Source organism: Dipodomys spectabilis, unplaced genomic scaffold (assembly GCF_019054845.1).
Source record: "Dipodomys spectabilis isolate Male_0828 unplaced genomic scaffold, ASM1905484v1 ptg000302l, whole genome shotgun sequence".
NCBI lineage: Eukaryota > Metazoa > Chordata > Mammalia > Rodentia > Heteromyidae > Dipodomys > Dipodomys spectabilis.
This window is the reverse complement of record NW_024870979.1, coordinates 2,339,289-2,360,790: the sequence shown is the minus strand read 5'-3', so window position 1 is coordinate 2,360,790 and position 21,502 is coordinate 2,339,289. Positions and strand designations below refer to the sequence as shown.

General features: G+C 43.1%; 1 protein-coding gene across 1 annotated transcript in view; it reads right to left on the bottom strand.

Annotated features, from left to right (window-relative positions):
• The window catches only part of Nox3 (NADPH oxidase 3), a 55,266-nt gene that overhangs the window by 14,025 nt on the left and 19,739 nt on the right, over window positions 1-21,502 (bottom strand). The window contains exons 8-11 of the mRNA XM_042702091.1: window positions 18,804-18,896; window positions 17,017-17,270; window positions 13,496-13,658; window positions 3,013-3,159 (exon numbers count right to left, since the gene is read on the bottom strand). Of these exons, the coding sequence (XP_042558025.1) occupies window positions 3,013-3,159; window positions 13,496-13,658; window positions 17,017-17,270; window positions 18,804-18,896 (657 nt within the window). The remainder of the gene's footprint in view (window positions 1-3,012; window positions 3,160-13,495; window positions 13,659-17,016; window positions 17,271-18,803; window positions 18,897-21,502) is intronic.

Sequence of the window (21,502 nt, the reverse complement as noted above, 5' to 3'; positions counted from 1 at the left end):
GCTGTCCTTGTACACCTGTGAGTAAAGCCCAGGGATTTGCGAAGGCAAATGTCCAGAAGGCAGTGGACTTCACAGTTATACCTGTTTACTGGGTTGAAGCCATTTGATTTTCTGTCCTTAGAGGACTGGCAGGATCCCTGCCCTGCCCCCCAGATACTAAAGCCCACGAATACTCAGGTATTTTGTATAAAATGATGGAATATTTGCACATTATGGACACACATACATCTTAAATCCTATAGGATTATCTAGCACACATGATCATGCAATGTAAACACCATGCAAACAGTCTCTACATAAATGACAAGGGGAGGCAGGTGCGGTGGTGCACACCTGTAATCCTAGCTATTCAGAAGGCTGAGAGCTGAGGATCATGATTTAAAGCTAGCAGGGAAGTCAGAGAGACTCTTATCTCCAATAGATTACTCAAAAACATAAAATAAAATAAAAGGCCAGAAGTGGAGCTATGGCTCAAGTGGTAGACTGCTAGCATTGAGCAAAAGAAGCTTCAAGAAATATGTGTGGCAGAGAGGATCTGGTGTCTGGTTGGAGCTCTGTGCCCAACTGTTTGTCTGTACATAAAATGAATCCATGCAGGTATCATGTGACTAGTGGTCACTAAGTAAGAGTCTGGGGCCTATGAACGCTGCGGAGCATGTCTTATGCTTTCATCGTGCTGAGCTGCTGGTGAATTCTTGTAACTCCCTTCTTCTTTTGTACTGGAGGTTATGTGTCCCACACCACCCTGAGAGTCTCTGTCAGCTCTTCTCTCCTTTTTTGAGCCTTGGCCGGTCAATTTGCTACTATTGCTTATCCCGACGGTTTGGGTAACAGACCATGGGGGCGGCTCCTGCTCTTTCCTGCTGAGAGACTGATTTGCCTACATGCCTTGTGCATCATCTAAGCAGCAGCCACGGCCAAGCACAGGTAAAACAATGGATGTTGTCCTGAAGGGGAGGAGACAATGGTAAACTGGTATTTTCCGAAATCCGGGCCCCAGGAAGTTGCTGTCAGGTCAATCAGACCAAGGTAGGGGCCTTATTCTTGGAAAAGCATTTGGGAAGAGGACTCCATAAAAAGACAGGTTTTAGAAGATGGCAGAAGGCTTGGAGGACGTGTCCAAGAGGGACCAGTAAACAAAGATGTGGAAGCATAAAAGTGTCCAGCACGAGGGACATCAGTTAGCCCTGGGCCACGGGAACATGATGGGCCTGCACAGAGCCAGATTGGGTTGGGAAGGGCTATAAAGTACTTGCTAAGAAGTTTGGACATCATTTCATGGGATTAAAAAGGCCTCCCTACTTCTGCTTGTGGTCCTGCCAATCACTGATGTTCAAACATTTGGAATTATATTTGTTCCATATTTCTCAGCCCACTGTTCAATTAATCTCCAAACCCTTTTGATTTGCCCTTCATAATACCTCTTCCATCTGTCCCTTCTGTCCCTGTCATTTTGCCACTTTGAGGTGGTTGAATTCAGTTTAACAATTTCTAAAACAGCCCCTTGCTTGATTTACTGACAGAATGTACCAATTATTTTTCACTTAAATGTTGAGACAAGTGATTTCCTGCCTGAAATTTGGGAATCTAAAGAATTTCTCACATGTCACAGGAAAAAAAAAGGAAGAAGATATCTATTTTAATTTACTTGTATTCAGAAAATAAAATATTTTATGCCCTACTCTTGCTAATGGCAGAGAAAAGGGAAGGCAAGGCTGTGTTGTCTCTGCTAAGAACACCCAGGTCTTAGAACTCCCAAATGCTCAGGAATGGCGCAGTCGGCATGAGCTCAATGTACCTTCAATGCAGAGGAGTAAGTACAGTGCTAGAAATGAAGAGGCAGAAACCGGGTCTATCACACCACATGGGTTATCAGTCAAAAAAAATCCCACTTGAATAAGGAAAATGTTTGTTTGGAAAACATAATTAACACTATATAATTCATTAAGATGTTTTAAGCCTAGCTCCCAAGAAACCAATATTTCAAATTATCCCACAGGATTAAATATTTAAGGGGAACTGCAAATGAGACCATAAAAATTCATAAAGCTACTGAAAATCTGAAGCAAAGTCTTATTCATTTAAAGAAGCACAGAGTCGAATTATAGCAATGTTCTATAAGGGCACGTGTGTGTGTGTGTGTGTGTGTGTGTGTGTGTGTGTGCATGTGTGTGAACACACAGAGCATTCACTTGTAAATATGACGATTAATGCAGATCTCCTGGGCTCACACACATTTCCCTTAAAAAGCAAATCAATGATAGTGGCTACAGTAGTGCTGATTGGAATATACATTTCATGATTTAGAAACCACTTCATTGTTAGTGCCAATATCTGAGGAGCTAAACTGGATTCAGATGCAATATTCATCAGGTTCATCAGGACTGTAGTTGATGTGTTCATACACATTATTTTTGGAAGAGTCATTTCATTAATCCAGTGCCCTGTGGACAGAACATCTGCCCTGAAAGAAGAGCATCTTGACCTTGAATAAATAAACACATATGCATATAATGTTAAAAAGAGAGAAATCTATAGAGAAATCATGTATCCTCAATGATTTTGTGTAGATGCCGACATACTTTTCAACACAAAACCATTAATATAAACATTCGAGAATCCTTTCTGTTGCATTCTGAGCAGCTCAAAGCATAGAACTAGAACCAATTAGGAGCTCAACAGATGATACAACCAGTTAAGAATATTCACTGGGTCACTCAAAATGGCAAATGCAAATTTATTTGGAATGTCCAATCTCTGGATTGTCTTCTAATATCTAATCTGTTTATCTTCATTTCTATTCCACATTAAGATTATTGTAGGTCCTTTGATTGTTACAATTTACATAGTTGCTTCTAATTTACTTTTATTTCATTCTCTTTGTTTGCCCCCTAAGAACATTAAAATAATTCTTTTATGCTACTGGGTATTACAGATCTCATTATCGGAACTGGCTCTTCTCACTATTAAGCAAGCCAGTAATAATGCTCATTGTCAGAGGTTTATCGATACCTGATTTTCATCCCAGCCAGTAAGAAATATATGATAACTCAGAAAGTGAGTTTTCCCTTGTTCACTCATTCGTGTTTCCAGTGAGACTAGAAGATCAGCAAACCATTCGAATGCTCTCGCTTCCCGGCAGACCCAGTAGAAATACACCTGTCAAGAAAGAAGGCAGGAGGAACGATCAGTCCTTCTTCCCACAATGCACCCATAATCGCAGACTACTTTATCTCCATTAAATTATTTGAGCCCAAATGGGCACTTCTGCAAAATAACATGCTTTTCTCTGCCAGTGAACAAACTGTCACACTGTGATTTTGGAGGAAAAAAAAAATCACATTGTGTTTGAAAGGAGCCAGCGTGAATGGCCAGAGTCAGGGGCCTGTGGACTGCGCCAAGACTTCCAGATGAGGCACCGCTCACCGTGGTGCTGGCTGTGCTTCAGCTGAACAAGATGAAGAATCGCTCCTTGCTGAGCCTTTCAGGGCTCCCCAAAGGGCCTGCACGGCTAGACCAGCCCCCTCCACCGTTACTTATGACCTAAAGCTCGGGATTTCAGCTCTCTTCTCCAGAGACGTGAACGGCTCGGGCACAAATCCACGTCACCAGCCGTGGCCTCTGCAAAAAGGAGATTATGGTCACTGAGGAATCAAGCCACACAGGCCAGAGATTTCCTCTCCTTAGTGTCCAAGAAAGCTGCAGAACTGGGGGCTGGGCTCAAGTGTCGACTATTTAGTGAAATATTGCCCAGAAAGACTTTTTTTTTTCTTTTTTAAATGTACTGTATTGAGCAAATAGCAGGTGACAAAAAGTAGTTTTGGTTTGCTTCATTTTGTGGTTTGAATTGCAGACTACAGGAGATGAATCTGCTAATTCTTTGGATTATTATTATTATTATTTTAACATTTCTATCTCCTGCCATCGGTGGTGCTTTCTAGAACCTTCTCTCCAAAGAGAGGTCCCTAGGGCTCAGCCACATCTGTGGGAGGGCTGGTGTTGGCTCTAGGCCCTGCCTGGTGTCTCCCAACCTGGAAACATCTCCCAAAGCTTTCCTCGCACTCCCTCTGCCAGCCTGCATCCAGCTCACAATCACAAAATCAGATTTATAGGTGAGATTGAACAAATAGATCACATTCAGGAGGAAAAGGAAATCCACAGCATGCATTTGAAGGCTCAGCATCTTGCCTGTTCTCTTCAGGTTTTCTGTAGGAATTTGTGATACTACTTGTCAGGAAGAACAAATACTGGTAAAAAAAAAAAAATAGGACCTATCTCTGTCAAGAATTAGAGGCTGTATTTTGTTCTTTTTTTTTTGGTTGGTCGTGGGGCCTGAACTCTGGGCCTGGGCGCTGTCCCTCAGCTCTTCAGCTCAAGGCTAGCGCTCTACCACTTGAGCCACAGTGCCACTTCCGGCTTTTTTTCTTTTTGCTTATGTGGTGCTGAGATCGAACCCAGGGCCTCATGCATGCAAGGCAAGCGCTTTACCACTGAGCCATCTTCCCAGCCCAGAGGCTGTATTTTTGTTGGACAGCCTCTGATCAAAGGTCACGGAAAATAGTCATCTGAGGACAAATGGTTCTTCTGTCCCTTAGCATGATGTCTAGCCTTCTTGCCCCCTTTTTCCCTGCCCCCCCCACTCCCCTCCTCCCCCCCCCCCAAAAAAAAAGTACAATGTCTTCTTTCTGGGTCTCAAACCTTTTTGGAGATTATGCAGCCCTCCAAGCAGTGGGTTTTCAATTCAGAGCAGAGCCAAGGGTTCCCTCTGATGAGACCCTCCCCCCACCCCCAAGGTCCAGGCAGGAGGATGGACTATCAGGCCCTTCTACTCAATCACTGGTTTCTCAATCACTGGTTTACAAAGGCGGAGTGAGTGTTTACCATGTGTCACCAGCACGCTACACCATGGACAATAAAAGTGAGTAAGAAAGACAAGTAAAAACAGTCCCCATTCTCATGGAGTTTGCATCAGAGAGAGAGAAGAAAGATGAGGCACAAACGCCTAGAATACAGAACAAGTCAGATGGTGGTTAAGTGCTGAGCAGAAACATAAAGTGGGCTGGGGAGGGCTGGAGTCCAAGGGCAGTGCAGTGGGAAGAGGACTCGAGTACCAGTCAAGGTGCAGGTGATGGAATCAAGCGAGTAGAGTGCAGAGGTCCTGGGTGCCCCGCCCAGGAGACCCACGTGTCTGGAGCTCCCTGGAGTGAGAACAGGAAGGAGAGGATAAGGGACACTAGGGCGCCTCCTGCAGAATGAATGGGGGGGGGGTCACCACTGGCTTTTACTCTGAAGGAGCTGTGATACCCAGCTGTGGTAGAAAGGAGTGGAAGGGAAGAGTCTGTCGAGAGCTGAGGCCTGGGGAAGGGTCTACTTGGCTGCTGTGTTGACCCTGGGGGTTTGTGGGAGGAAGACTTGGGGCCTAAGGAAGCTGGTTGGATCACTGATGTTGGCAAGGAATACTACTGCCCGCTTTCTTTTCCCTTTCTGAGGCATTCATTCTAGATTCTTCTTCCTTTGCTCCTGGTAGAAATGGAAAACCTGTTGACAAAATTGAACACCGAGGTCCCTTCTACACCCTCTACCACTTCCTGTCTGATAAGTTGTCTTATCTCAGAACATTAAACACACACCACTGATTTGTTTATTTCTGACCCTTAAAGGAAAACACCTAAAATACAGCCACACATGAATGATATGCCAAACATTTGTTTAATAAAACTTCCTAATTTTCAAGCCAGTTCCGGCCTTCCTCGCTTGGAATTCTCCATGCTTGAATCTTTCTCTTTTCAAATAGCAACGATGCCTCTCCTTAACTTCCTGGTGACATAGCCGTGTGTTAGTGTTCTTAGGGTTGGCTAGGACTTTTATATTCTTTGTTTCCTTGTAACAGTTGTGTGAGTTTTTCCTCCATAATTGACTTACGGGTGACACCAGCAGCTTTGGTGCAAGAAACTAAGGAGGAAAAATGGTTAGGCCCAGTAGAAGTGCTTCCAGCAGAAAAAGAAAAAAAAAAGACTTTGAACAGAAGAAAGAGGTATTTACGGCCTCGCTTTCATCTTTTCAATGGTGGGGGACGCTCCCCGTGAAGGGACACAGGATTTCCACCTCTCTATTTCGCCGGCAGAAAGGACCTGGTCCATGGTATGACAAGCGTTCCAGACAATAGGCGGCAATGCTATGATCTGTGCGTTCCAACCCTCACCCCACTTTAGTCTCCCCAAATAAAGGAAACCCTAAAATCTGAAAGCATGGCTTTCAGAATTCTGCAGCAGATATCAGAGGCCCCAAAATACCTCAGGTTACTTTTAAAGATTTTTATTAAACAGAAAGTCATCCTCGGTAAGATAAAGTTCTGAATTTCCACCGTAACAAAAGTTACCCCGCATTCCTATGGAGATAGCACATGGACTCTGCAATGAGGGTCTCTCTGTAGGGGGCCCGGCTCGGCACAGCCCTATATTGGGACTTTGTTCCCAGGTAGTGATGCTGTGGGAGGCCCAGTGGGAGCTTGCAGTGCTGCGCTTGACCGGCATGTCACAGCTCATTCCCAGCGTCTCCAAAGGCTGAGAGCTCCTCATTAGCTTATGGAGATCATGGGGATCTGGAGTCAGGAGGAAATGGAGCCATGCCCCTCCTCCTTCTCCTCCTCTTCCTCTATGTGTGTGTGTGTGTGTGTGTGTGTGTGTGTGTGTGTGTGTGTGTGTGTGTGTGTATGTGTGTGTGTATCTGACAGAGAGAGAGACAGAGAGACAGAGACAGAGAGAAGAAGAACTGGGGCTTGAACTCAGGGCCAGGGAGCAGTCCCTTAACTCTTACTCAAGGCTAGTGCTCTACCACTTGAGCTATAGCTCCACTTCTGGCTTTTTGGTGGTTAACTATGGATAAGAGTTTCATAGGCTATTCTGCCAGGGCTGGTTTCGAACTGTGATCCTCAGATTCAGCCTCCTGAGTAGCCAGGCTTACAGGCATGGGCGACTGGTACCTGGCTGTGCAACTTCTTGATAAAAAGAATTATAGAAAATTAAAAAAGAAAGAATAGCTGCTGATGTATTTTATTGCTAGGGCTCACGGATTCTTCAATCCGGACTTAGTACTCCCTGGCTATTTTATCTCTAAAGCTGGGAGAGGCATCCACAGATGCAGGCAGAGGATACTACATAAAGAGGTAGTTCTTTATATCCCCAATTGGGAAAACAGTGGGTATGTCCTTATTTATGTTTCGGAACCACTGCAAAGAGCGAGTGTCCATAAGACACAGATGTAGGATGGAGCATGACATGCTCATCACATACTCTGTTACTTATTCCGTGGAAGCAGGACAGGATATTTAAATTGAGCCTAGATTATCATACGTGGAAAATGCCCCTAAACACAGGACAACTCTCGAGGTTATTGTGATTCCGAAGGGGTATGGCTCACTGAAACATTTAGCCAACGTCTGACAGATGCGTGAAGTGCCGAGGAGATGGGAAGATGGTTGCTGCTGAGGATATTCTTCTCACTGCTGTTTGTGGCAACAACATATAACGAGGGCGAGGAGCTGATCTTGTGAGAGGGACCTGGCTTGGTCTGCGCTTTGCTGCTCACTCCTGGAGTATAGAGGTGGTGGCTACTGAATGAGATAAGGCAAGGCCAGAGTTGGGTTCCTCTAGCACTGGTCTCCAGATGGGAATTTCAGCACTGACCTTAATGACTTAGTCCGTAGAGAAGATCCCTTTCCTAAGGCAAGTGAACTCTGGGCCTTGTGTGCACTGAACCCAAGGGCAGGCTTTTTACTGGAACGGGCCTGTGGCTGCTGTGGGAACTCCCTCCCGACGGGCAGCCCAGCTCTGCGTCCCGCCTAGCACAAAAGATCCAGAATGAGCAGGAGCTCGACACCAGCATGGGCCCAGACACTGCAGAGGGACTCATCACTACGCTCCATAAAAGAACGTTCTCTCTGAAAGGATACAGACTGCGCACCATCTTTAGAAGATGTACTACATCCACAATAAAGGGCTGTGATTAGTGTCCTCGTTTTTATTTTGTTATGATTATCCTGGTCATCCTGGATGAATTGAACAGCATCCAAGAAACAAATACAAGAAAAAAAAATATTTCTTCTTATCGAGAAGTCCCCTGAGGGTGTAAAGGCTCTGGTTTCTAAAGCAGCAAAATAGTAAGATGGCTCTACACCACTGCAGAGTAGTTTTCATCCTTCAGTTTTTCTCAAAGCCATTATCCTCAGTGTTAACTATTTCATGACACTATTTCTCCTTTGCCTTGTGGCTGAGGACTTTTGTGTCTGCTCCAATCGCAGTTCATAACCATTGCTGGACAGCTGAAGAATTCAGAACTAGTAGGATGATTAAATAGATTGTGAGCTAGCCATGGTATGGAGTAGAATAAAAGTCACGGAATAAAGTGAAATAGATCATTAGGTGTTGACCCGGACAGTATTCTAAGCCACGTTATAATGGAACCCAAAGCCAATTTGTAATCTCTCTTTCTCTCTCTCTGTCCACAGCATGCTTGCGTATAGATGCGCACACATACACATTGTCAAAAGACCTCCTGTATAAGTGCATACATCTATGAATGTAAAGGCATTGTGAGGAATGGAAAGAGACCACTCACTTGTTTTCTGAGGGACCAAGTTGGGGAGAGGTTAGATTGGCAGAAGGATAGAAATGAAGAGAGGATTTTATTCAAGAGTTTACCATGGAGACGGTAATCACTAATAGCTTATGTGGCTAATAAACCAAGATACTGACAGTATTAAGACCAGCCACCTTCCATAGGGCAACAGTAAGTCCTCATGGGGTCCTGAAGGTACTTGAGGTCACCTAATGAAAGAGGGTAGGCCTGTGTCCTTAGGACAAGCGAATGTGGCCTCTCTCACCCAGCTCAATTAATTATGGCGCTCGGTGGCTAGGAGAGATGATCCGTTCTGGGATGGCCAGAGCTCCAGGGCAGGGGGAAAGTGAGAGTAAATAATTTCTCAGAGTAAACCGATTAAATTAAATGCATTTTTCATTCATTAGAAAAGAGAGCGAGCCCTTCTTTGTTTTATTAATATCCTTAAGTAGAGTATGGATTTTTGTCTTCCTTGACCTCTTTCCCTGGTTCCCAATGGCCTTTGCTGTCTGTTTATTTGAATTATCTGTTTATTATATTAGGTTAGGAACCCAAAGGCCATTTTTGCCTGGGACTTGCTATAAATACCCATTACCATGGTTATCTATTATTGAACTGATGACGAGAGACAATTTATGAAGAAATTAGATGATCTCAGTTTTTCTATAATCTATTTTATTGTCGTCTGCAGATTACATATGCAGTTAAGAAAATGAAACACATCTCCTCGCTGGCTGCTCCCTCAGTTCCTTCTACCCGCCGAGATACCAGCGAGAAGGAAAACGTGTAAGCCAATATATTTATGTCAGCAATCCGCCCCCTCCCTCCCCATTCACACACACCTATTTCATTCATCATTTTGACACTTTGCACAAGCAAACTGTCCTACTTTTTTTTCAAGAGCTCTTTTCACAAATTGAGTGTGATGTAGAATTAATCATACTCGTTAGGCAGGAGCCGGAGGACTTTTATGGCTATAGGGCATTCACGCCCCTCAGCAGTGGATTCTGCCATGCTGTATCAGAGAGCCCTCAACCACTGCTCCCCCCTCCCTTACCCCTCCCTCAGCCCAGAGGGGCACAGGTTCTCATCTGTCTCCAAGTCAGGGAAGTGAACTCTTACTTCAATGTGGAAAAGATCTCGTTAATGCAACACAACATCTCTCCACTTCATTTTCCCCCAGCAAATAATCATCCTTGCTATTCTGCCTCCTTGAGAAGTTTCCTCCTACCTATATCCCTCCCTCCTTCCCTACCCACTCTTATATCATGGAAAACAAAAGATAGCAACAAAGAAAATTTAAGATACCAGCTTCAAATAGAAAGTACTGCTTCTGACCTAGTATTAGTTATGTGCTGCGTTTTCCTTACAAGTTTTTTTTTTTTTTTTTTTTTTTTTTTTTTTTTTAGCATGATATAGCACAGGAAAAAAGTAACGAAAAACTGTTTGAAGTTGTCATCATGGAGCAATATTTTCTTTTCTTTTTTGACTTGCAACTGGAGACTGGTGCATGCAAATGTATGCCTTTATGCCAACCTGCGTTTTACACTTGGAGGAAAAAAATCCTAGCTAATTGCAGTTAATCGTTTACCCTTGAAATTCCAGCTCTGAGCTCCTATGCTGTTTTCCTCTCCTCCTTGTTACCAAAGAGAACAATCTGGTAACTGTAGCTCAGACCTGAAAATGTGAAGATATTGGTGGGTAAATATGCATTGCTTTGCTCTACCGCACTTTCAAAGTTATATAGATGCTGACAGTTTAGTGGAAGGAATAGTATTTATATCTCAAAAGCATGTGGGCGGCCTGACAAATATTAGTTACATAAGTCTAATGATAGCTGCACATGCATGCTCACAAAGTTGCTTCAAAGGAGAGAAAGTTCCTCAACTTGTCTTTCTGTAGGCAGACTCTCAGGAATTGGGTCTTAAATGTAATTCTCAGCCTAAACTTTCAGTAGCATGAAAACTTCCACTTCTTTCATGAGAGAGCTTTGAAGTGGAAATCAGAAACATGCTCTGGTCCTGAGCAGGTGACCCCCCCCCCAGCTCATGCGCAGACAGTAATGACCACATCCCGAGGAGCCATGCTCAAAGAATTCAGTCGATGAGGGGAAAGTGACTATGTTGTGAATCTTAATACAAGAAGACACATGATCATGTGATAGCATGTGAGCTGGTTGTTGTAAGTCAGCAATAGAACTTTCGGGGGTTAGTAGGGGAGAGCCTGGCTCATGGTAGGTGCTGAGCCCCTTCTATAAGTGGGCAGACGGCAGATGGAATGACAGAGCTCAGAGGGCTGAGCAGGCCCTATGAGTCACAACACAGCTTTGCTCTGAGATCCAGACATGGGAAAGGCTGGCTGTTCTGCTTGCTTTGTTAAACTTACTGCAGTGTAGAGAAAAGAAGATGGGCTCTGCTATTCCCAGGACCTAGATTCAAGTTGAATTCTAACATTTATTAGATTTTTGCTTCAGGTTTCTCAATGAAATATGAGCGTGTCCTGTGACAATCCAATAAGATGATTTTTTAAATCATTCGTACAAACTCTGTGGTAGGCCCCAGTTTCCTTATCTGTAAAATGGGAATGAGAATGTCAAACACCTTTACAAGATAGCAGGGATGGCACTTGTGAAATGCCGTGCTTCTGGCTCCTTGGTGGTAGATACTAGTAGGAGTACTCGGGATCTACTTGTTCCCAATTGAGCACGGATCTAATATGCCCATTATCGGGGAACAGGAAGCCCCGCCTGGAGAATGACCCTAACCACTGATGATGAAGCTTTATTGGGGGTACTTATACTCTAGGGTGAGCAGAATTGAGTTTCTCTGACTAGAAATCACACAGTCTTCCTACCAGGATGACTAAGCTCAGTAGGCTATGGGCATCATGTCCACTGTGTGTGGAAAAAAGAAGAAAAGGAGAAGGACTTGGGTTTGAATCCTGATTCTGCCTTGTACTACTTGTGCATTTTCAGGAACTTGCTTTTACTCTTTCTAAAGTTTTCTAAACTCCAGTTCCTTATCTAGAGACAAGGATTTGCTTATTTTACAACATTAACTAAGATAAAATCAAATAGAAAAGAAAACAGCATCTCAGGACCTCATGAAAATAGTGGTCTGAGAATCACGAAATACTAGGATAGAGGAGAAGTCCTGGAGTCTGGCATCACCTGGGGTCATGGGTAAAGAACAGTTCTGTGGTTAAGTAAGCTTGGAGAGAGGAGTGGACTGAGACTGCATGATGTTCTTTTCTGCCGAGCTGATAGAACAAGTGAGTAGAAAACATAACTCCCTATGAACAGGATGTGAGCGAAGCATTTCTTAGCTCCATCCGAGCACAGATTTCTCTTTAGGAGATCATGTCACAAGACGAATGCTTCAGAGGATGCACACAGGGCATTGTGTGAGCTGAATCTAGCATCTTCTAGCCAGGCTCTGGTGGCTCATAATTCCAGCTACTCAGAAAGCTGAGATCTGAGGAGCGCAGTTCAAAGCCAGCCTGGGTAGGAAAGTTCACGAGACTCCTATCTCCAATGAACCACCAGAATAACAGAAGTGGCACTGTGGCTCAAAGTGGTAGAGCGCTAGCCTTGAGCAAAAGAGCTCAGGAACAGTTGCCCAGGCCCCAATTTAAGGCCCCATGACCCAAAAAACCAAACAACCAACCAAATAAATATCCAGCATCTTCTGATGGAGAAGGAACTGCAGCCAAAGGGTGGCAGAGAAGATGTAGCAGGAGAAGACCAGACATTTTAGTTCCTAATGTTTACCCACTTTGTGTGACCACGGCCCCACATTTGTGCCTGATACTCATCCTAAGGCATCAGAAAAATGCTACACACCAAAGTATGGTGCTTGGCAAGCTAAATACTTTGAGCTAAAGGAGAACTAACATCTTCCTGCCCTTGTACTCCCCCACCTCCAATTTCACCTCCCTTTTCCTCGCAAAAGGCAGGGCAGGGCTTTCTCTGCAATTTTCTTGTCCCAGATTTTCTAGAATATAAGTTGCAGGAAGAGAAACTAGAGCTGACTCCACCATCTGGGCCTAGCGCAGTTATCCTAAGTTTCTGTCTGTTCTTTGTGTCCATTCATCTCCCCTGAATATTATTTATTTTTTCTTTAGAGTTGCCTTCAGCCTTCATCTTTCTCTCCTCTGTGAAGTGGGTGTAAGTTCCAGCCATCTGTCTCTCCTTTGAGTCTTGTGTTTGTGTGGCTCCCATGAGCTTGTACATCCATACATTTGTACACCTTTCCTCCTGTTCATCTGTCTCTTGTCAGTTTGTTGTATGGACGCCAATGACTAAACCTTCTGGGGATGGAAGTTCCTTTTCCCTCAACAGGGTCAAAGTTTGGGATGGAGTTTTTGGATAGGAGAAAGGAAGAAAGAAATCTTAGAGACATCTAGTCAGCAAAGACAAAACAACCAAAGGGAGATTTAAAGTTGGACACCAACATCATCATCAGAGAGCCAACGAATCCCAGTGCTGTGTAGAAGAGGAAGGTGTGGAATTGAATGGTAGCAACCACAGTATTGAGCTAGGGCAGCTGCGGGGAGGGCTGACCGTTAACGTGACTGACAGCCGCCCAGTCACACAGCATTTGCAGCCTGTCCACATTTTATTGAGATGAGCAATTACATGTCCTGTAATGGCAATGAAGCAATAAAATTTATGTCTTGTCATCTTTAACAAGATTAGACATAACCCTTCTCATAAATGTAATACTGAACAGAGATTTTTAAGAACGTAAGTATAGTTAAGGATCCTTGAGTTTATCCCCCATAGTTAATTAACAATCCTCCTCAAGAATTGGTAGTTGATAGACAGATGGACATTGGACCTTTCACTCCATGCACGGGTGAACTAACGGCTTCCCCGTACCTTGCTCAGTCCCGGTGGGTTCCATGACTCACAACATTCGTACCACATGGATTTCAGAAGAGAAGCAAAGGGGGTCACTCCTATTCCCGCTGCCACGCACACACTCACAGAGTAGTGAAACACGTCTGTGAGAGCAGCTCCAAACGGCCCATCCACGGCCAGCCTGCAAGCACACAGAGCAGTCCGATTGACCTTCACATCACCTTGTGCCTCCCTCCTCCTCCCCGACCTGTGCATTGTACAGTGTTGGTGAGTGCATGCACAAGTGATTGACTATGAGTGTAAAAGTGACAGGACATCGCCTGCTATCTCCTGCTATGGCTCACACCACCCCCACAAGGCCAACTCTGTGGAGGGTTTCTGGGTCCTTGCTTTGGCTCCAAGGACCCTGATGCCCAGGGAGAACCCTTTCTGCAGCCTCTTGCCCCAGCTCCATTCAGAGGCAAAAAGCAGGGGCTCTGAGGGTGGTTTAGATGGCTGGCTGGTTTCTTTCTTTTTCTTTTTCAAATGAAAAGTTCCCTGTTTTCATTTGTTTGGTCACACATGTTTTTGTATGTTTGTAGAATTTTAGTCTAATGGAAGCCATTTCTTTGGAATAAATACACTTTAAAAAAAATAATTTGTCAGTTCCACTATGTAAGACTCACTAGTTTAGCTGATATTAATGCAGAAAATCTGTCATCCTGAGGCCGCGGGTTGAGAAGATGTTTTGTCTTGCTTCGAGTAAAATTTTCTTCATAAGGATAAAGCGTATTCTTTGATTAAGTAAGGTAGGCTGTAACATGGTTCTTTCTTTGTGGACTGACTCTGTCTCTTTTCCATCTCTCAGTCTCCCAGATTAACTTTTTTTCCCCCCTAAGTGTATAGTACCACCTCCTGCCACAGGACCTTTGCTTGTCACCATCTTTTCACTTGCAATACTCTGCCCTAATTTCTCCCTCTCTCTCCTGACATGATTGATAGTTACCCTTTGGTTAGAGCCTATTCAATTTTTATTTCACTGAGAATTTTCTTCTGGATCTTAGACTAGATCAATCCTCTCCTATGATTTATAGCACAATGTACCCTTTCTTACCTTGTTGTCATCTTCTCCTGTGTATATTTATGTGTGTGTGTGCGTGTGTGCATACTCACACGCATGAGTTAAATTATAGCTGTCTTGATTTTTAACCTACTGGGTCTTTTCAAGTGGGAGGTAGACTTGTCTTTGCTCACTAATGGATCCCGGTACCTTTCTTGCTACCGAGCATGGAGTTATTCAATAACAATTCGTTGAATCAATTGTAAAGGGAATGTTTAAAGTATTTCAGTCAGCTGAATGTCTTAAATAACTATTCCAAAAAGTACACATTTACATATGAACAAAGATATGCTAATTAAAAGGTTTCTAAGTTATTCATAACTTTTCCCAAAGGAGTTCCTGGGGAAGGCACCTGAGGTTGGCCCGTGTGGGTTTTACTATGCGTTCATGAAAGTTCAACTGGGTTTCTTTTTAAATATTCTGTAGTTCAGACTTCCTAATAATTCAAATGAACTCTCCTCAAGTTAAGCTTAATTAATAAGCCATTATTACATATTGATATATGGAAATGGAGGAATAAAAATAAAAGGTCATTAACCACAAATGGTGGTATCTTAGGCCCACTGTAGATGATTTTTACAAATAATCAGATAAAGGAAATTGGGAGAGGGAGAGAGAAACAAAGACTGCCTGTGAATTAAAATGTATTCGTGTTGATTATTTTTATAATTAGTCATCATCGGGATTTACTTGACCCCAATTTTAAAGTAATATCAATTAAATCCAAAGGAGAATTCTATCACAAAACCCACAGAAATACCTGAAAACATTTGATATATTTAGAGTTGAGATTCCTTTTTCCTGTTTTGTGGAAAAGTGATTGTAGTCTGATGATATTAAGGGGCAGGGCCACTAGTTCTATTTTGGGGCAGTGTGAGATGGTTTTTTTTTCTTTCTCATGAATAACTGAACTTTGTATCCTCTGAGAAACTCCCAGGAGGTCAGTTATGGAAAGAGATACTCTGTGTGTGTGTGTGTGTGTGTGTGTGTGTGTGCATATCAACATTCTTGAGATTAGGCATTTACATTGCATTATGATCTTTGAAGTTCAGATACATTGCTTACTTCTTTCTATCAAAAAAAAAAGGAGGGGGCTGGGAAGGTGGCTCAGTGGTAGAGCGCTTGCCTTGCATGCCTGAGGCCCAGGGTTCGATTCCTCAGCACCACATAAGCAAAAAGAAAAAAGCCGGAAGTGGCGCTGTGGCTCAAGTGGTAGAGCGCTAGCCTTGAGCTGAAGAGCTGAGGGACAGCGCCCAGGCCCAGAGTTCAGGCCCCACGACTGGACCAAAAAAAAAAAAAAAGGAGGAAAGGTCTCAGTGGAATAGTTTGCTGATTTGAGTTTTCTACTGAAGTTCTCAAGGCAGTACTGATGACTTGCATAGATGGTAGAAGTAGGAATCTCTTGATGCCTCTTTTGAAATTCTTTTAAAAGTTGTTCTCACATTTCTTGTGTGTGTGTGTGTGTGTGTGTGTGTGTGTGTGTGTGTGGGTATGTGTGTGTGTCCTTGATTTTTCTGGAGTTCTAAACATAAGCTTCCTGTGCACTTGGGTGGTCCTGCAGTCTGAGACTTAGGACTTGGCCTTGGGCCAATGTTTACTGATATGGGCCAAGAACTGGTCATTCACACTGGGATTTTGGTCATGTCCTTAGGCCTTTTCATACGGTGATATTGCGGGCTGAAGGATGGATGATATCTCCTGGTTAACATGTGAGTTTACTTGGAAATAGGGTTGCAGAGATAAAAAAAATGAAGTTAAGATATGGCTATATGAAATAGTGTGGGCCCTGAATGCCCAATATTTTTAGCAGAAAGCATCCATCTTCTGAAGACCAACCTTTACAAATACAATCTGTGACAGAAAAGAGCTCAGAGTTGTCTGACTCATGGCAGGCTGCACATAATTAGACAGGAGCTGCTTTTGGAACTGGAAAGCAAACTGTTCCTTCTCTCTGGATCATCGCCTACTTTTGTTGAACATTTGTTTTTTTTTCTTTTACAGAAATGTACTTGCTTCTCTTGAATGTCTCCTAAATTATACATATTATGTAGATTTTTACATTTAAAAAAAAAAAGACTGAAACTTACAACCTAGCATGAAGATACTGCCAAATTTGGTCAAATATCTATGCATCCAAGTATTTCACTATTTGCAATATTGCAACTGAGACATAAAAATGAGAAGGGTAGCTGGGTGCTGGTTGCTCATGCCTGTAATTGTAGCTATTCAGGAGGCTGAGATCTGAGGACCACGGTTCAAAGCCAACCTGGGTAGGAAACACTGTGAAACTCTTATTTCCACCAAAAGGCCCAAATTGGAGCTGTAGATCATCTGGAAGAGCATTAGCATTGAGCACAAAAGCTCTAGGACAGCGGTCAGGCCCTGAATTCAAGCCTGACTGGTGGGGAGTGGGGCGGAGGGAGGGAGAGGTGGTTCTAACCTTGGCAGGCTGCAAAGATCTTTGAGAGCTGATCCCTCAGTCCCAAAGGCCTTCAATAAAGCTCCTGTCCAGTCTCCTGCTGCCCGGATGTGCACACTGAAGAAGTCCTCTTGCGGGGCTGAGGTGAGCGTGAAGGGGTGCCATTCCAGTGGGGAGATAGCTGGGCACTGGATGAAGATGTATTGTCCTGGCGCCATCTTGAAATCACGCTTCTTCATGTGAAGTTCGAGGACTGCTGATGGGTGACTTATCACCTACAGGAGAGCAAGGCAGCTACTGGTAATTTTTTATTTAGAGTAATAAAAACACAGTCTTTATTTCATTCCATTAATTTTAACTCAGTTGTGTTTTTACTTTTAGCTATAGTTTCCTGAGACAATTGGCTATGAGTGGCCAATAACTGCTGCTACCACTTTCATGCCTGGATTTGTTTTTTTGGGGGGGTCTGGTCGTGGGGCCTGAACTCTGGGCCTGGGCGCTGTCCCTCAGCTCTTCAGCTCAAGGCTAGTGCTCTACCACTTGAGCCACATCATGCCTGGATTTGTAACTTGAGCAAGAATGAAGTTCATTCTCTGTTTGACATTGAGTTACCATACCCATGTGCAATGTGGTACCCAAGATGAGATTCTATCCCTCAAATGACCAAGCTTTCCATAGCTCATTTAGCCAGTTTCAGGAGATATATGCTGGTCTATATGAGTATCACTTAATTATTATATGAGTCTCTGTGAATTAACCCCAGTATTTCTTCATGGTGAGTGGACAACAGTCTTCTAACTCACTGGGAATGGGCTCTGAGAAACTTTTTTCTTGGCTAGTTGTTTATCCAAAGAAAGCACTAATTTTCCTCTGTAGACTTCCATCTTGTTTTCTGAAAAAGCTTCCATGTCTCTGTGTCTTCTATTAGGGGCAAGAGGCACAAGAGAGGAACATCTAACATCTCCATCCTGCCATATTAATCTTTAGTTCTAGGCTTCTCCCTTCTGGTAGTTGTTCTAACACTGCTCTTAAATGGTTTCCCTAGTAACAGTTCTAGGTGTCCACATATTTTCTAGCCTGGCTTTTGATGCAGGCTGGTATCTTTCTGTACTTAAACACAATAATATCGAGTCACATGAATGCAGAATATGACTTTCTATATATCTACTGTTATGAAGACAGTATTTTGTTAAAATTGTATTCGAAAATACAAGTGCCGTTAGTAGTTTAGGGTTGGTAAGCAGAGAGCTGCTGCTTATACATTTAAAAAGTTGGGGGTGGTAGTGGAGGGCTTGTTGTTTTTGGTTGTTGTTGTTATCCTAGATAAACATTCTTCTTCTGTCTATTCCTGTCTTCTTCCATTGTGATGTAAAAACCAAAGAGCCACAGGAACAAATATCAACATGGAGCAATACTACCATGTATATCTTTCTTCTCCATGGTGACCCCCACTATGTGTCTTTATGTGGTATAGGAGTTATTACTTTGTGCAATGCAAAGCATTTTTACTTCTACTTCCTTTCCCTTCTCAGAGAGAAACCAGGACAAAGAGGAATACTGATAACTCCAGCTCTCTATTACAAACCTTGAACAGAAGTCTGTGTACTGGTTGGTAGCCCTGATCCCTGCCGTCACTAAAATTAGTCACTCTACAAAGATGCTCAGGATACAAGCAATTATTAGAACAGAAGATGAGCCTCTAAATTACAGACCGTTCTGCAATAAAAATGGCAAATTAAAAACTTGGGCTAATAAAAATTTTTCATCTGCATTCAGGCTTTTATTCAGACATAAAGCTACACGCATACCTTGGTGATGACAACTTCTTGTTGAAATCGCCAGAACCTAATTATTCTTTCACATGCATACAAGACCACAGGGCCTAAAACCCATTTCCAGGCCTGCAGAGAGCAGCAGAGAGAGAAAGGAGAAGGAAATGAAAACGGATTCCAAATATTTTCAATTTGAACCAAATCGATACATAACATGATGGGGTTTAGACATTTTCCTTTAACTTGGGTCCAGTTATCAACAACAAAGATGTCTTCTTGTATTAAATACTATAACATTCAATTACTCCTTGAAGCCTACAAGCTTATTTAAGAGATTAAACTCTCCTATATTGGTTTTTATGCTTACTTGATCAATGATGCCTTTATGTAATTAGAAATAATTGAATTTGCAAAGAAATAAGAAAGCAGATTGATGTTTATGTTATATATGATAGGATCGTAAATGCTCCCCAACTCAGCCAAAGTTAAAGGCTTATAAAACAGCTGTACTCAGTGAACACAGGACATGAAAAATTAAATTAAAAAACATGTTTCAAGTAGTTTTTTTCAGAACTGAGGCATCTGCGAATTCCTACCCTCCGTGTGCCCTACATACAGGAATTCCCCAGTGTTTGGTGAAATATGAAATTATTTTTTTCTTGTCAGTCCTGGGGCTTGAACTCAGGGCCTGGGAGCTGTCCCTGAACTTTTCTGCTCAAGGCTAGCACTCTGCCACTTTGAGCCACAGCGGCACTTCTGGTTTTCTGGTGGTTAATTAGAGATTGGAGTCTCACAGACATTCCTGCCCGGGCTGGCTTTTAATTATGATCTTCAGATCTCAGCCTCCTGAGTAGCTAGAATTACAGGCAGTGAGCCACCAGTGCCTGGTAATAGTGAAAATCTTCATGCTCCATAAATCAGTTACTATGCCCTCCTTCCAAGAGTGTACTCTGCATTAGCGCTGACCAACTGGCCAGCAGCATGCTCTCATACTAGGCGCTATGACAATACAAGATGCCTTCCTTAGTAAAGGGGATGAATGGGGCCTCAAAATACTTAAAAACCTAAATTTGGTCTGATCTGCAGCAATCCCACAAGGCATATGATATTCCCTTTATTCCCTGGAAGAGGAAACTAAGGCTCGGGAAGAGCAAATCACTCTTCTAGGACCATCAAAGGACTAAGGTATTCAAGTGAGATGAGAACTCAGACATGTCTGTCCTCCTGGGCTTTGTTCTCAGGATTTCAGGCTACCTCTCTGGAACACTTATATTCTGCAAAAAGAACCATGCTTCTTTCTTTCCAACACAAACTTTGGTCCTAAGGCTTATGTTATAAAACATTATACACTCAGGAACCATTGAATGTTAGGATGTCAGGGGTTCTTGGATATCTAGCATCATTCTTAGAGAAAACTCTTCCCTGCTGGGAACAGGTCGACATTGCCCTGGGGAGGGAGGCCCAGGGCTGGACCTCAGGCTTTTGAGAATGTCACTGCAGGTCTTCTTCAGTATCCTAAACCCTCCATGACCTTACTCCTCCAATAGGATCTTGGGAGGGGTTTTACTTATTTCAGTTGGAATTCTCTGAATCTTCACCCATGGTCCCATTGTGTCCCTACCAGTATCCAGCTCATCTTTTCAGTGGATAGCTAACAAGTCCTTTAGCTGTATTTTTTTTTTTTTTGGCTTCTTTTGAGTTCCCCTCTTGCCTTTTCTGTTTCTGTTTTTGTTCATGTCAACCCGAGTTTGCATGGTATCTCTTCCTATGGATATCAACACTTTTCTGCTTCTTTCCTGGGCACCTCGTGTTTGCCAGGTAAAAGCCAGGATTTATGCAGGCAAGGCAAAGCAACTTGACCCACTTACTCTTTAATGCTTCAGTGGAGTTACACAGCATGTTCTGAATAACACTGAATATCAAACCTTCTGCCCACCTAGGCTGGGTGAGGCAGAGAAGATAATCAAAGTGAGGTATAAGATAGGGAGGGATAGAAGGATGGGGCTGGACCAAAGAAATGAAGTCTGAACTTCTTTAGGCTTGAATGAACCAGATGGTGTTGTAAGAAATGGCCTGAATCATTATACAAGTCCTAACAAGAATGCAGTTCATGTGTTTTTTTCAAATAGCCCTCCAGACCGATTTGAAAACCACCTTCTGGACACCACATGCTTCATGTTGGTATGTCAAATCAGCCATGAGCCCCGATTTTCCCATGTGGAGAAAATGGAAGGGGAATCTTTTCTTTCTATGATTCATCAGGAAGGAGAATAATACCTATTCATTCCTTGGCTTTGCTCCAGAAGGAGATAGCATGTTTTATTTATTCTACAACATTCTGAGAGCACTTGGAAATAAGGGAGTGAGGATAGGTCAGGCCAAAGATGAGCACAAGGACACTAGCTCAGCCACAGTGATCAGATCAGATGCGCAGGAACAGAGGTGGAGGACCCCAGGAGCAGCCTGCTGCAGGGGGAAACACAGCTTTGGGTTGGGGCTACCATTTTCAGCCTGTGTCTTCAGTCACATCTCAAGCTTTAGTACATTTAAATTGTCTGATTTGAAGAAAAAAAATAAATGTCTGATTTGTAAAATGAGACGTGATTGGAGGAAATTGTTATTCAAGTCTGTTCTAAGCTCTTATTCTCATGGACAGTAGCAGAAATTGGTTCTGGAAGGAAGTCAGGGATCCAAGGAGGATGCTCTGGGGCATGGCCATGGAATTCGGAGCTCTT